Source organism: Rhinatrema bivittatum, chromosome 8, assembly GCF_901001135.1.
Source record: "Rhinatrema bivittatum chromosome 8, aRhiBiv1.1, whole genome shotgun sequence".
In the NCBI taxonomy this organism is placed as follows: domain Eukaryota; kingdom Metazoa; phylum Chordata; class Amphibia; order Gymnophiona; family Rhinatrematidae; genus Rhinatrema; species Rhinatrema bivittatum.
In genome coordinates, this window is record NC_042622.1 from 93,605,363 (window position 1) to 93,622,428 (window position 17,066).

Genomic DNA, 17,066 nt, shown 5'->3' on the forward strand with positions numbered 1-17,066 from the left:
CTGTTCTTGATAAATCCAGCCAGTGTCCTATATAGCACTATTTTGCGGCATCCTTTCCATGGACAAAGTGCAGTACCAAGTTCCATAAGAAGATGGCACTAGAAGCCAGCAGTTGGGTGTAGAACTTGCATCTCAATGTGTACTATTGTTCTGCTCCTAGTAAGATAACAAAAACTTAGCATTTATGTATTGGTGAGGTGAACCCCATTTTCCTATTTCAAAGACAATTCTAGCTATATAATTGCAGTAAGACCACATAAGGCCAGTGGATTTCTCTTGTAAGAGCTACCAAGGCCTGAGAAAATGGTCTTAGCAAAAGAGTTTTAGAACAAGCATTACTTCCACAGGAAGGAACAGATTGTGGAAACATGTTCTTACCCTTGGAATTTCTTATAACAATAGATATTCTAAATGGAATCCGCCGACGTTATAAAAGCATTAAGGGCAATTTTCCTCAAACCGACTTTACCATGAAGCTTTCTGCTTAGTATCTTGAGGTCAAGAATGGGTTATGTCAAGATTACTGCCTAGTTTTTCCTTCACCATGATGTTTTAGGAGCGGAATGAATAATATGTTTGTCTGGCATGATCTGGAGTGCTATTTCTTTGGCACAAAGGACGTAGGCTCTGTATTTGCTGGGATTTCATAAAGGCATAGTATGAATCTGTCAGTTTCCATTAGTTTGAGATCTTTAAACGTTGCTGTCGATTTGACAGTGAAAACTGTAGTGTATGGATTTATGACGCGATGCCTATGTAATCCGTTTTGAACTGCCTGAATGGTGGAATATAAATCAAATAAATACATAAATAACAGGTATGAGAAATTTTAGTATCCGCTGGAGAAATCTGCTTTAATCTGGAATTGGTATATTCAAATAATGGGGAAAAAAATTACATATTTTAAGTGAAATGTTTTTATCAGTCTGTTAATGCAATTTACAGTGCTTTTGTTTGAAGACTTGATTTAGCTCCAAGTTAATTGCTGGCAAAAAGATGGGATCAGACTTTTGATTTTCTTTTTCCCAGACATTGATATTGTGATTGAGACGTGCAACGGATAATTTGAAGAAATCTTCACCAAAGAATCTTGCTGGGAGGGGGCAGGAGACGTCGGGACGTCTCCTGTGTGTATTCCATTTCTTTCAACCTTTACATCGCGGCAGATTTAGAAGTTTATCTATAAATAATCAGATCTTGAATTGTTCCAGCGATGAAATGTTTCCATCCGAACCAGTTGAAGAATTAAAAAAAAAACAAAAAAAAAAAAACCCTGCAGCAGCTGAACAATCTTATATTAGGTAGCAGATTCGCCTATGAATATCTGATGATTCCCCTCCTTTACTATTAAAATGTTTTATGCAAACCGATCACGTTTAGCTGGAAAGAAGCTCCAGGACAATGCATGTAAAATAAATAGAAAGTCCAGCAAAGTCCCAGTGCTCTTCCTCTGAGATCCTGAAGGTAACAGGGGGGCGTTCTAGGGGCTGAGGAACAGCTCGGTCCGCGGCTGCCGTTTTCTCCTCCCTCTCTACCTTAGCCATTTCACAGTGCAGCGGAGGCAGGAAGGAGGCATGTCGGGGACACTGCAGACAGCGGCAGCCTGGGAGCCCGTTTGCCCGCCAGAAGACGGGGCTTTTTTGCTTTTGAAAAGGAGAACCACGGCAAAGGCAATCTTCCGAGCCCGGCGCTGGGCGCCTTAAGACCGGAAGCCACCGCGCTGGAGTCGGCTTTGCTTCCTTTTGTCTTTGCCGTAGTCGGTGCTGCTGCGGCTGTCAAGCGGAGGTTTATGCCAGCAGATTTAAATTGTGCTGGTGTGCGTGCAAAAAGGGGAGTGAGCGTGCCGGCTTCTTAGCCTTACACGCAAACACACACACACAGAGACACACACAGACAAAATATGTCTAAGAAGCGATCGGCTGTGCTGGACGGGGGGGAGCCGCAGCTGGTATTGGCGAGCACCATGCAGCCCCGGGCAAGTTCAGGCGCCTTCTCAGAATGAAGGGTTGGTGGAGAGGAGCCCTGTAGAGATGTCGGTGCCTTTGCTTAAGATTGGGGTCGTCCTGAGCACCATGGCCATGATCACCAACTGGATGTCGCAGACTCTGCCATCTCTGGTGGGGCTTAATACCACCAAGTTGACAGCGGCCAACGCCGGGACCCTGGACAGAAGCACAGGCGTAAGTGTTTCTAAATGCCTGCGGGTAAACCTGGTCATGCGCTTGGGGCTGGTGGGAAATATTCCGTAACTAGCGGGACACGAGCAACCTCCTTCTTCCTGTTACTGTACAGGCGAAAGTCAAAATAGTTTTCTTTGAATTTTTTTTTTTTAATGACGTTGATACTTCCGATGCAGTTTAAACCGGAGTTCATGTGAAATAGAACTGGTTTGTAGATTTGCATACAAATGCAATTTTCCGAATGTCCCGAACCTTGTGGTTACTTTGCAAAGAGTCGTTAAGATCGTGTTCACCTTTTTAAATTAAAGAAAGTAGAAGGAAGAAAACCAAGGGCACGGTGAAACATGGCTCTGAAAATTCAAGTTATCTCCGGAGTCAATGGGGAATGGAGAGGTTTGCGAGGGGAAAAAGTGTATGCAAAGCCTACCTGTTATAGCAACCAAAATGTCTTGCGAAGTGGCACGTTTGCTAACGTTAAGGTTTGGGGTGGTCTCTGGGTCAGCCCCAAACATCTTTTGATTTCTCATTAAACAGATTGTCAGAGGGGAGCTCCAGGGAAGCGAGTTACCGCCTTCATTTGCATAGCAGGGTGGAAACCTTGCCCTACACGCATGAAGGGCGCTACGGGAGCCAAGAAGGATTGCGGGCAGTGCAAAGCGCCGAGGCGCTGCTGAGGAGCGCGCTTTCAGAGCCTGGCGTGTTAATGCAGACCCCGCCAGACGCACATTTGAAAGCATCATCCGCACATTCTCATGGCTTTGCAAATGCCTGGCTTATTTTTGTGGACTACCAAGACTTGAATGCAGAAGTTGTAGTTTTTGTTTCCAGCCTGGTTTGTGAAGATGCTTTTTTTTTTTTTTTTGTAATGCAAATAGATTTCCAATACAAATCCTCAGTGTATCCAAGGAATCACATTTTGCATTGTGTTTAGCTGCAATCCACAGAAAATCCGATCTGTTGTTTTATGTAGAAAATTAATTAAGGCAGTTGCATTCAGTCCACAGATTTTTCTGTTGTTCCTGGAATTTTTCTTTGATGAGTGAACTGATTAATAGCATTAAGGTTTCCCCCTCTTTGGCTGGGTATTTTTGGATCAATCCAAACGTTTTTTGATTTCTCAAAAGATGTTTCTTATACAATGATATAACAAAAAAACCTTCCTGTTCTCTGAATTCCCTTTGTTACCAAGATCTTACAGTAAACACCACTTTCCTAGGGACTCAACACACTTAACTGAGAACCAAGAGTTAATATCCTTTAGGCAGATATCTCTCTGTAAAAAAAGAGATTTCAATTCTCTGCCTCCAGATCCAAGATGAATAATATTTGTTTTAATGCCTCCTCAGTTCCTGTCGATAAGTGAATACATCAGCTTAGGGTCATGTTACGCCTCTAGAACTGATCTGAAAACATGTGAACAAATTTAGGTGAATTAGACATGGTCAGAGCGCCCTATTTACATACGTTTATCTTTTAGTAAGCTTAAAACACACCAGCATAGTAAGGCACAGGAACAGCTGAAATATGCTCAGATAACCACGATATCCATCCAGCGTGCTCACCAGTTGAAGTACTATTGAATAGAAGCACTAGAAATACAACCGTAAAATCAATCAACATACAGCGGATTTGCTGAAATACGTTACATTAATGCTAAAATAGAATATTAGCCTGAGATTTTTTTCTATTTAGAAATATTGTACTTATTGTATTATAGATGGTTGCTGTATATTTTTTGAGGCAACCGTAACACAAAGATTAGAGAACCGACTGATGATTATTGAGCATTCGGCTTAGGTAACTGGGAGAACCCCGGCTATATACAATAATTACTGATATTCAGCACCTAAGACAGAACTCCAGCTCACATTGACCGCTGCTCTCCTAATGGAGTGAAGACACAATGGTATCCCATTACACAAATAAAATGCATGTATGTCAGGGAGATACTGAGTGTACCCGAGCTTAATAACAGTTTTCCATTAGGTTTCACCTCTTTCTTGGATCTGTACGAACTTGATTTGAGTAATGATATCCAGCAGGGAGATTAAGCTCTTCCGTCTCTCTTTTTCTCCCTGTTCTGTCTCTTTCAACGTGCCCCATTCATGTTCTGCATTTGGCCATATTATCTTCCTAAATCATTATTCTTCTGCTTAATGTACAACTTCATCCTGCACTTCTGTATCAGCCTTACACATTTTCTGAAGCATTGTTTATGCTGTGCAATGATTCATTCAGTTCCTAATTACCTTTTTATAAACCTCTAATTTTATAATGCTATTTGATACTACTGTTTCTTTGTTTTTTGCTCTGCCATAATGTTCCTTCCTGGCTGGTCCGTACCTCTTTAACTGGAATCTGACTTCCATCCCTCCTGTAAAACCTCCCCTCCCCCTTCCACGCTTGCTGCCACTTTTCACATTTTTTTTTTTTGGAACGCATGCCCTTTGCCTACTTAATTCAGTCTTTCTCACTGCCCTTTATCACCAGGTGCTGCCAACAAACCCAGAGGAAAGCTGGCAGGTGTACAGCTCTGCCCAGGACAGTGAGGGGCGGTGTATATGTACAGTGGTGGCACCCCAGCAAACAATGTGCTCGCGTGATGCCAGGACAAAGCAGCTGAGACAGCTATTGGAAAAGGTAACCAGCTCCATCACAGCCCCTCTCTCTGCTCAAGGGGATTTGTTGAGATCCAAGCTGCAATGTTGCCACACCGAAAAAGGATGCTAATTTTGAATGATTCTGCTGTTGTATTTTTTTTTTTTTAATTATTTGTTAACTTTCTTATGTGACTGGAAATAAATGCAGGCATATTTCTAAATCATAGCCCTGAAGAAAAAGAACAAGAAAGTCAAATGAGGTCACTGTCTTTTCAATTATATTAATGAAATCTGCCCGATATGCAATGAGTTGTCCCCAGCCTGCAAAGAATTTAAGGCTCCTGTTTCTGTATACATTTACAGCGCCTGCAAGCCGTGGCCCCTACGATTGTCTTAGGGCAGGGGTGGGCAATTCCAGTCCTCGAGGGCCACAAACCTGTCGAGGTTTTAGGATATCCTAATGAATATGCATGACATAGATCTGCATACCACTGAGGCAGAGTGCATGCAAATCTCTCTCATGCATATTCATTAGGGATATCCTGAAAACCAGACTGGTTTGTGGCCCTCGAGGACCGGAACTGCCCACCCCTGTCTTAGGGGATAGGGCAGCAACTTATTGGGACTTCATTAAAGTTAATGGAGGCAATCATGATTGCCAAGGAAATTACAAAATGCAAATATTTTTCAACTGCTAGTACTGTGTGTATGTGTGTAAAGTATAGAAATCGGGATAATGTGAAGATTATTCACTGTATTCTTTCAGTTACTATTGACATCATCCAACACCTCAGTTTATATTTGAGATGTGTGTGGTGTGTAAAATTAATGGACAAGCAGATTGACTGAATGCATTGCTGACGTTTGGCTATGTTCCAGCTTTCACCTTATTCAGATACACAGATGTGAAAACCTCCAAAACTAAGTGCAAGCTGTCTGTCACTCCAACTGTCATCCTCATCTCATCCCTCCATCTCTCCCTTTTCTCCTGTGCCCCAGCTCTCTCTCACTGTCTCTTTCCTCTTTCCTCTTTCCTCTCTCATCTCCACTTTCAGCTCTCCATCATGTTCTGTGTTCCCTTTATCTCGTCTTACTATTCCATGTCCCCCTCATCCTCTCCTCCTCTCCACCATCCTGCTCCTCTTCCATCTTCCCCTCTCTTATGCCTCTTCCAATATTCTCTCTTTGGTTCTTTCCTGATTCCTTTTCCCCCATTCCCATCCATCCTCCCAGGCCTCCGTTGCTTTCTTGCTTCCCTTCCCTGGCAAATATTCCACTCCTAATATAAAGCCACCGTGCTTTCTGGCCTGGGGTTTCTGGGACTTGGACGTGGGCCTTCAGGCCCAACAGGTCTCCTCCGATAAGCCTGCCTGCTAGCACTCAGCTGACTAGAAGCTGCCTGCACCCCTCTTATTCTCTGCTGTTGCAGACGCCAGTGTTCTGCACTCCCCATTCTGCCTCCAAACAAGGCCTTGCCAGAGGGCTAGCATGATGTCATGTAGCAACCTGACTGCTAATGCACTGCTGTCACACAAACTACATTTTTGTTCATTTGTAGATTTATTTATTTTTTTAAGTGCAATTTTGGTACAGTTGAATGATTCTTATGCATCTGTTGGCATGAAGCGGCATCGTTTTCCTCTCTTTTTTTTTCAGTGCTACCACATTCATTTTTAATGATTTGCAATCCTGAAGTATCGAATGTTCCTCTATCCAATTAAATCTATGAATCCAGTTTGTTGGGGAGTTGGGGCATGCCATATAAGCTGGCAGAAATAAGTTCATTTGATTATGGCAGTATCACTGCTGCTAAATGTGGCCCAGACTCAGATTGCCAGGTATGTCAGCTTGGGTGCTGGCATAGTGGCAGTGCTGTTTGCTGCCATGTATACATGGGTTTTATTCCTGTATGAGGCTTCTGCTTCCTGGGTTGGACAGGGCTGGGTACGCTGTGGAGAAAGCATTCAGAGGGCCTTGGTGGTGGAGGCTGGGAATCCCAGTCATTGCTCAATGGTGACTCATGGTGGCCAGACCTAGGGCCCCAGGATTGCAGGGTTATGAAAGGAGTCCTGATGTGTGCCCTCCCCCCCCCCCCCCCCCCAAAAAAAAAAAGAATTGTCACTGCAATGATGGGGCTAAGTGGGTCGGGAGCGAGATATAAAATAAGGATAAAATCCCTGGGTCGTTCTGAATGAAGGCTCCTGGGGCCATTGCCCAACAGAGGCCAGCTTCCCTTAAAAGTGCAACCCTCAAAGGAGCAGGGGAAAGCTGCCAGGCCCCCCAAAAAAGAAAAAAACAAAAAAGATGAATGATTGGTTATTCATCATCTTAGGGACAAACCAGTGCTCACATTGGCTTTAAGATTGTTTTTCTCTTAGAAAGTATAAATACACCCCACCCCCCTCTTTTTGCAGGGGTAACCTTTGGGTACTGCAGGGATGGGTAAAGCCTGTCTGTAGCCCTGGACCAAGGTTCCTGCAAAGGGGAATAGTTTCTGTCATGGAGCCCAAAGGGAGTCACATAATTAAAAAAAAAAAAAGCAAACAAACTTCCGTCCACACCCAACATTGTGTTCCAAACAGCAGCAAGAACTTATTTGAAAAAAGAAAATAGTCCAAAAGGTAAAAGTTCAAGAAAACAGAAATAACTCCACAGTCTCACAGTTCTTTGATCACATCACATAACTCATCTTTCCCACCTAATCTTCCACTGAGGCCCCTGCATTCCTTCAGGTCCCCAGAGAGTAAAAATAGGAAAGAAAAACAGGCTTCTTCCTCTTAGCTATCTCTCAAACGGAGATTCCCCCAAGCGGAATTGGGGTCCCCCTTAGACTGATGGTCCTCGTGATTCCAGTTTATCCCAGCTGGACTCCCTTTGCCCACTCTGGCAGAACTTCTCAGACTCCAAACAACTCCTATAAATTGTTCCCAGAGATCTCTTTCTACTCTGTCCTTAGCGTCCGCTTTGTATCTCATGGGAAGCACTTTTCTATATCTCCTCAATCTCATCTCCTATGGTGGCAGGCAGTCACTGCCCTCTAGATACCTCCCTGAACTTCCCACCACTGGGAAGTTCACCCTTTAATAATAGTTCCTTCCTAGTGGAGGGAGTTACAATAATTGTGATATTCAGCAAAAGCATTATGGGGCCTAGTCATCAAATTGCACTAACAAGTGTTGCTAGCAAATATTCTCCACTGATATTAATTTGGTTTATTTGCTAACAGGCAATAATGTTTCACAGCACACATTAACTCTGTTTGATTAATAGGCCCCTATGTTTGACAAGGCTACCATTAGTGGCCCACCCATCAGCAGGCAGCAGCCTCTAACAAAGCTATAGCTTAGCTTTGTATTAAATCATAGATCCCAAATATTTAAAATGGAAAGGGAAGAGAAAAAAACCGACTGGAAACCAAGTTAAGAGCCAATAAAATATTCCTAGCAAACCCTGATGTAATCTTGTGCTTGATGGATCAAGCATCTGTATCAGGGGGAAGCTGTAGAAATCCATAAGCAAACTCTTGATGTGCTTTCTGCCCAAGCAAAAGCCTCCAGTGGCCTAATCACGTTCTGTCTTGACTCCAGGCGCAGACATGTCTCATATGAATGTTGCATCATATTACAACTACTATGGCAACACGAGGCCAAAGAGAAGACTGGGAGGGGAATAACATTTGTCACGGCCCAGAGAAAGAGCCACTTCAGTACAATAGACAGTGACTTCAGTTGAATTTCTCATGGTAAACAAATAGGAGGTCATTTTCAAAGGAGTTACATGTGTACATTTATCATAGCAATTTTCAGAAGCCCATTTGTATTCCTAAAGTGCACGTACACATGTAAAACATTTTGACAATTCAATGGCATACATTATAGCAATCTTTAAAAGCCCGCATACATGGGTGAAGTGCATTTCCACGTGTAAAACCCAGTTTTAAGCATATAAATCCTTTTGAAAATTACCCCAATCCTCTTGTAACCTGTAAATCTTGTTAATAAGTCATTCTCAGTTGGCCACATAGAACACGTGGTGTTACAATTCAAATGTAGCTCTACAGAAATGTAGGTATCCTTGTGACATCATCATCATCATATATTCAGGAAGACCTGCTATCATTTGAACATATTAAAAAAAAACAACCTTAGGAATAATATAACCCAAAACCTGATGCATATAAAAGAAGAATCCACTGAGATACTGCTGGATTCTGAAGCCTCATCAGATTAATTATATTTCAGAGCAGACCTTACAAGAGTCAGTAATGCACTGCCACATATATGAAGTCTCCAAATGCTCAAGCTGCTATTATATTTTGTAATAGAGAAACATAGAGAAGTCAGCAGAAAAGGACCACTTAGTCCATCCCGCCGCTATTTGCCTACTGCTCTGTCACAGGTCTCACTTATTCTGTGGGCTTCCCTCTCCTTCCACCACTATATAGTCTCTTTGTGTCTGCCCCAGTGAATTCGTACTCTGTTACTGGGGTCCAACACCCTCTCAGTAAAAAAAAAAAAAGTGTTTTCTAATATTCCTTTTCAGTCTCCCTCTCTCAGATTTCCTTGCATGCAGTCATAGGGAGGATAGTTTTAAAGTTATATGGGTAAACTTAGGCACACATTTACCTGAATTGAGATACTTGCATAAGTTTCCAAATTCAAACTCATATGTGTACATTTTTCCCCCAAATTTCCACTCACTAAATAGCAGATATAAGTACGTCGAAGTAGATTTGGTGGGATCATTTTAAAAATGAATTATTTGCCTAAGTCCACTTTGAAAATTGGTGTAACTTAGGTGTATCTTTGCCACCTAATTTAGGGCTGGATTTTCCAATGGCGCAAGCCTCTCTGAATTCGGCGGTAATGGGGCGGGCCTGCGAAAGCCGGCAGCGATCGCACCACCGCGGTGTTATCACTGCCGGCTTTCGCACCAAATAGCGCCGTGAAAGGTGGTGCTATTGGGTGCGCCAATGGCAGTGATAAGGCTCCTTACCTTTTCGCAGCCAGCGATGTTTCTGCCGCTTCCACCCCAGTGCCGCCCCGAGTCCTCCTCTTCCGGTGCCGACGCCGCCCCAACTCTGCCCCGATTTAGCTATCGCACGCGAAAAGGGTTAGAAAATGACCCCCTTAGAAATTTGGGCAGGCTGCTTAAAAATTATTCCCATGATCTGGTCGAGAGGCTTTCTTTTCAATATCAGAAAGAAGATCCCGCGGAGGGAAAGCTGGGCACATGCACACACACGTGCTTGGGAGTATTGATAGCTGTGTAGTAAATCACTACGAGTCTGTCCAGGTTTACGCAAGGGATTAAATGCTGGTGATCTAATGCAGCAATTATTAAAAACAATTCTCAAAACCATGGAAAGACTCAAATTAAGTCTCAGCCTTCCCTGAATACACAAAAGATAATAATTAAGCCTAGATAGTCTTTCTGACTGGCTGCTGTGGTTTATCTCTCTCCTTTGTTCAAATAAGAGAAAGATTAGGACTGATTTCAAGTAACTGATGGAAGGCTGGATATTTTTTTTCACTCATAGTTATTATATATGTAGATGTATAGACAGGTATAGATTTTATTAAACTTTGGCTGTAAAATATATTTTCTGGATATGTGCTATATATTTCCTTTCTGTAACATGTCATGGCAGGCCAAGTGCATACAGCAGCCTTTTTATTTTTCAAAGGCATAAGCACACGTCCTTGTCACCTCTAAGTGCACAAAATGGATATTACAGCATAAAAGATACTCAGCAAAGGCAGTGTGTGACTTAACTGTTGGAGTTACACACAGGACCACAACTACAATAATTCATAAATAGATTGGCACCTGATTCTGATACACATATATGGGGCTGGAAAAATCTCAGAAGCCAGATCATCTGGGCACCTGAGGTTTGGCACATAGAGGTCCATATTTAGTCACTGTCCAGATAGCAAAGTAAACCGGATAAACTTATTTGGCTAACTGTGGAGGTATTTTAATTAGTGGAGCCACTAACTGACTAATGTAACTTCTTCCCGCAACACCCCCAGAATGAACTTTTGTATTCTGGCTAAATTTAAGCAGATGACAATATATATCCTGCTGCCAGATTTGATTTTGAATGGTTTTATTGTACATCACTTAGGCCATTTTGCGTTAAGCGATTAAAATTTTTTAATAAAAATGTAGATGTAGCCAGATAAATGCCTATGTTCATTTAGCTGGATAACTTCTGAGATATTTGGCTAAATGCCTCTGAATATGGACCTCATGGTGCTTAAAATTCAAAAAAGCAAAAAAATAAAAATAAAAGTAGCAAAAAAAACCCAAAAAACTAAAAAAGAGAAAAAATAATAAAAAAGAGAAACAGGTACAAAATAAGAAAAATTTCAAACTAAATAAAAAGCAAAATAGCAACAGCAAGAAAAAGCAAAACAATTAGAAAAAAGTAAGGAAAACATGGCTTCAAAAATATTTGGCTGCCACCTACATTTTCTAAATAAACTACCATCCTTGCACACATATAAATATTTCCATATGGATTTTCAAGGAGTTGTACTTCTAGTAGACATATTTCAGATATGTTTCTGTAAACGATTAAAGTGCTAGAACATGTGATTCACAACTGAAGGTGTACGTTTGCTGACCAGCAGATATGAGTATTTCATATTCAGAACACAGGCATACACTGTTCTTAATAACAAAATGTTCCAATTCACAATGTGGGTTGGACAAGAATGTCTCATGTAAGCTTCACTAAGGTTCTTTTTCATCATATTACTCAAAGAGCTTAGGCCAGCACTTCATCATTTTCTGAGAGGCAGGCAAAAGAAGCAATATAAATATATGTGAGTGTCTGGTGTATTTGGAGAGTTGGGCAGTCTGATTAGCTGAAGGAAAAATAATGATTTCTAAACTAGTAAATAATTCATGAACAGATCGCTCTTTGAGTTTCTTGGCGGAATGGAAAAGGTCAATACTTTGCATTATTGTGGAGAAAATGATGAAGCCACTCAATGTTTGGTATGATTATAATTATGATATGAAGCTCAGTGTTAAAGTCATTTCCTCAAACTTGTCTTTTCAAAGGTACAAAACATGTCCCAGTCAATAGAGGTGCTGGACAGGAGAACTCAAAGAGACTTACAGTATGTAGAGAAGATGGAAAACCAAATGAAGGGCTTGGAGACCAAATTCAAGCAAGTTGAAGAAAACCATAGACAACACCAGGCAAGACAGTTTAAGGTGTGTGTGATTCTTTAGTGCCTTATAGAAATGTATTATACTTTTAATCCAAATTATTATATTATGAAAACAATGCCAAGGAGAGCTAGGGGGTGGAGGAAACTTAATTAGTAGGGGGGGGGATGGTGAGATGGGAGTGTCCTGGAACTACGGTTTCACCTCCAGATACCTTGATTGAAATATTGCCTTGCTTCACAAACACAACTGAACCCTCTCATATGCCCAGCATTTTGAAACTTTTACAATTATTTGTTTTAGAAATTGCAAGATGTAAATTTATTTAATGTCATGATAGAATTTCTTTTTATATTGCATTTACCTGTGGGGTAGATTGGAGTTTACTGCGTTAAATTTGCCTGACAATTAACGCTAATCAGGGCAACTGTAAACTGTTTTTTTCTGTTTAGCAACTGCTTATTGATATTGATTCGATATCACAGAATGCAGTTCATCATATTTGTGCAAAAACACAATGCAGGCGGTGTGACAAAGTGGCATATGGAAATGCTGGTGCATTTAATCAAGATGGACACCCAGCTAATGTCCATACAAGAGGAATTTACCTTAAAATAAACCTGTTGTTGTCGTCACAGGCAGATCACTGTCCACAGCTTGCACCATATGGTAACCCTGGCAATCTCTGCTCCAGAGAACTCCAGAAATAGGTGCAGTGGGTCAGACTTAGAAATGCACGGGTAGACCTTCTGCAAAACCTTATTTCCTGTAGCAGGTGCTAACTTTAATGAGCACTGTCAGAATGTAAGAACATAAGAAGTTCCATGCTGACTCAGACCATTGGTCTGCCAGCCCAGCATCCTGTCTCTGACAAGGGTCAATCTGGGTTACTTGGAAGTACCCAGAAGATCTCTTCCCTGTTGCTCATTCCTAGATATAGAAGATGATGTTCCCTGTGCCTGTCTGACTAATGAGATTCCTCCAGAATCTTGTCCACACCTTTTTTTTAAACGTAACTGTGCTGTTAACTTTGATCACATCTCCGGCAATAAATTCCCTGGCTTAGAAAACGCACGTCAAAACCTTGATCTATTGATGACATAAGTGTGACTTGTGATCTGGTCATGTTTCTAACTTAAATCCATGAGATGGGGATAATAGATGGGGAGGTGGTGATGGTGGTGGGGAGTTGATGATAAAATTGGCCCAACTGCACAAAATGAGAATTCATAAAAGGAGCATCTTTTCAAAACTCCTCTTTCGCACTGGCTTTCTGGGTGATCTACAGCAAATCAGTTTATGGCTGAAAGACACTTTAGAAATCCAGGTTATAACTGCACGCCCTATTTGTCCCAAATATAAAGCACTGTCCAGGGCTAAAAATAGGAATAAAATTCCTTCCCTGTCTACATAGTACCATCAAATAATGCTTTACTCTGTACAAGTGATAAGCATTTCCCTTAAATAACAATGCCCATTTCTATTTTATCTCGTGTAAAATGTCCACTGCTGACCCCACCGATCTGGTATTTGAAGGGACCTTACCATGGGGTCAATGTTCAGGATTTGATGAAGATATATCGCCTGGTGTCTTGTTGTTATGCTTTTCATAGTTTAAAAAAATTGTTAAAATGTATGCACTGCTCTACCTACAAGGGGGAAAATGCCCTCCAGTCTGAACAATAATTGTCTGGGAAATATAGCTTAACATGCCGATGGAATAGTATTTACACAATATAGCCCCTTCTTTTTAAGCCTAAGTGGCAGTTGCATAACCTATAGAACTGATATAATTTTATAATTAACACATGCATATATCCAAGAAAATTGTTTGCCTCTTTTCATGAAAAAGCCTTGGTGAAAAGCAAAGTTTTAATAATAATATTTATTCTTTGACACAAGTGAAAAAGGAGAATGTTTTTGTAAAAAGAAATCCTGTGTCTTTTGCTTTTCTGAACTCTGCATATCTTTTAACTTTTACTATAAAAGTAATTTTGACCCGGTCTCAGCAAAATCTCCAGTTAGCAGAATACTGAAGTGGGGATTAACTAAAGTAGGCCAGAGAACAGAAATTCAATTACTCTCATTGATGCACCTGCTACACCAAGTGCTGTGTTCTACACTGCATCTGTCTTTCAATGGGTTGTCGGCCCTTTAGGGGGTAATTTTGTAACAGCCCACATAAATTAGACCGCCAATACATGCAGAAAACTTATACCAGTTTTTCAAGGGAAGGTATGTGCGTAATTTCCCTTTTGCAAGTTATCTCACCAAAACCACCCACACACAATTACACCTGCTAAATTGTGAGAAAAACATTTTTGGGAAATGTTGCATGCATATTTTTAAAAATGCTAAATTATGCACATAAGTCCAAGCCCCTCCCCAATCCCACCCTAGGAATGCCTCCACTCAGTCTGGGTAAACTTATGCATGAACATGACCTACCCTTTCAAATTACCAGCACATCAGGCAGGCAATTTTGTAAAAGGCCATTTCTGTGCATAAAATGCTGTTTCTCCCAGCAAAGTTCCTTTGACAATTACCCTCTTAATAGTCAAATCAACTCTTGATCTTGAAATAAAATCATACACATGACTTTGTGACATCACCACAAGGGTTGTGATGCTGTAAATTCATTATTGTGTATTCACTATGGTCTCAGATGAAAGGAAAGGGCAGATGTGAGTGGAGAAGTGTTTTGCTTGAGCGAGACTAATGTCAATACAGTATATACTCAGCCAAAATATGAAAAAATATATAGTGACCACTAGGGATGTGAATCGTTTTCCATATCGTCTTAACGATAGAAATCGTGTGGCAGGGCAAGAAAATCGTCTTAGGCACGATTTTTTAGTTAAAAAATCGTTAAAAATCGTTTTTTCCGATTAGTGCGCACTAACTCGAGTTAGTGCGCACTAACGGGAGTTAGTGCGCACTAACTGGGAGTTAGTGCGCACTAACTGAAAATGATACAATTTGACACTTTTCAGGTCAGTTAAGGTCAGTTTAGGAATGAATATGTATTCCTATTGGCTGCCCTCTTATTTATTCATGTTACCAAGTTTCCTACTGACAGTATATGGGGGATGGGAAATGGAAACAGTTGGTAGCTTGACAAAACAAGTAATGTGATCAGTCAATGTGACTAGAACTTGTGCCCTAACCCTGATACCAGGGGTATTGTGATCTTCCTGCACACAGTGCCCTATCCCTATTAATACCAGGAGTGTTGTGATCTTCCTGCACACAGTGCCCTATCCCTAATACCAGGGGTGTTGTGATCTTCCTGCACACAGTGCCCTATTCCTGATACTGGGGGTGTTGTGATCTTCCTGCACACAGTGCCCTATTCCTGATACCGGGGGTGTTGTGATCTTCTTGCACACATCCCGATATCAGGGATAGGGCACTGCATGCAGGAAGATCACAACACTCCTGGTATTAATAGGGATAGGGCACTGCATGCAGGAAGATCACAACACTCCTGGTATTAATAGGGATAGGGCACTGCATGCAGGAAGATCACAACACCCCTGGTATCAGGGATAGGGCACTGTGTGCAGGAACCTCACAATACCCCGGAGGAGTGAGGGTCAGGCAGCTCCCCCTTGTCTGTGAAGCCAGCCTCTCACTAGTAATGCAGGGAGGGAGCTGTCTCAGACTTCACCATCCTCCCCCCCCCCTTACCCACACACCATTCACTAGCTGGGACATGGGGGAAGTCAGGAGTGAGGGTCAGGCAGCTCCCCCCTGTCTGTGAAGCCAGCCTCTCACTAGTAATGCAGGGAGGGAGCTGTCTCAGACTTCACCATCCACCCCCCCCCCCCTCACCCACACACCATTCACTAGCTGGGACATGGGGGAAGTCAGGAGTGAGGGTCAGGCAGCTCCCCCCTGTCTGTGAAGCCAGCCTCTCACTAGTAATGCAGGGAGGGAGCTGTCTCAGACTTCACCATCCACCCCCTCCCCCCTCACCCACACACCATTCACTAGCTGGGACATGGGGGAAGTCAGGAGTGAGGGTCAGGCAGCTCCCCCCTGTCTGTGAAGCCAGCCTCTCACTAGTAATGCAGGGAGGGAGCTGTCTCAGACTTCACCATCCTCCCCCCCCCCCCCCCTCACCCACACACCATTCACTAGCTGGGACATGGGGGAAGTCAGGAGTGAGGGTCAGGCAGCTCCCCCCTGTCTGGGAAGCCAGCCTCTCACTAGTAATGCAGGGAGGGAGCTGTCTCAGACTTCACCATCCACCCCCCCCCCTCACCCACACACCATTCACTAGCTGGGACATGGGGGAAGTCAGGAGTGAGGGTCAGGCAGCCCCCCCCTGTCTGTGAAGCCAGCCTCTCACTAGTAATGCAGGGAGGGAGCTGTCTCAGACTTCACCATCCCCCCCCCCCCCCTCACCCACACACCATTCACTAGCTGGGACATGGGGGAAGTCAGGAGTGAGGGTCAGGCAGCTCCCCCCTGTCTGTGAAGCCAGCCTCTCACTAGTAATGCAGGGAGGGAGCTGTCTCAGACTTCACCATCCTCCCCCCCCCCCTCACCCACACACCATTCACTAGCTGGGACATGGGGGAAGTCAGGAGTGAGGGTCAGGCAGCTCCCCCCTGTCTGTGAAGCCAGCCTCTCACTAGTAATGCAGGGAGGGAGCTGTCTCAGACTTCACCATCCTCCCCCCCCCCCCTCACCCACACACCATTCACTAGCTGGGACATGGGGGAAGTCAGGAGTGAGGGTCAGGCAGCTCCCCCCTGTCTGTGAAGCCAGCCTCTCACTAGTAATGCAGGGAGGGAGCTGTCTCAGACTTCACCATCCTCCCCCCCCCCTCACCCACACACCATTCACTAGCTGGGACATGGGGGAAGTCAGGAGTGAGGGTCAGGCAGCTCCCCCCTGTCTGTGAAGCCAGCCTCTCACTAGTAATGCAGGGAGGGAGCTGTCTCAGACTTCACCATCCTCCCCCCCCCCCCCTCACCCACACACCATTCACTAGCTGGGACATGGGGGAAGTCAGGAGTGAGGGTCAGGCAGCTCCCCCCTGTCTGTGAAGCCAGCCTCTCACTAGTAATGCAGGGAGGGAGCTGTCTCAGAC

The 17,066-nt window shown here is 43.2% G+C and overlaps 1 protein-coding gene across 2 annotated transcripts in view; it reads left to right on the forward strand.

Annotated features, from left to right (window-relative positions):
* Positions 1-17,066, forward strand: part of OLFM1 (olfactomedin 1) — a 64,121-nt gene that overhangs the window by 19,778 nt on the left and 27,277 nt on the right. Inside the window, exons 1-3 of one of the 2 annotated variants that reach the window (XM_029612292.1) lie at positions 1,536-2,180; positions 4,671-4,820; positions 11,855-12,010. In XM_029612292.1, the coding sequence (XP_029468152.1) occupies positions 2,031-2,180; positions 4,671-4,820; positions 11,855-12,010 (456 nt within the window). In that variant the 5' untranslated portion in view covers positions 1,536-2,030. Of the gene's footprint in view, positions 1-1,535; positions 2,181-4,670; positions 4,821-11,854; positions 12,011-17,066 lie in introns of those variants that run through there. The other variant, XM_029612293.1, reaches the window with a different exon arrangement.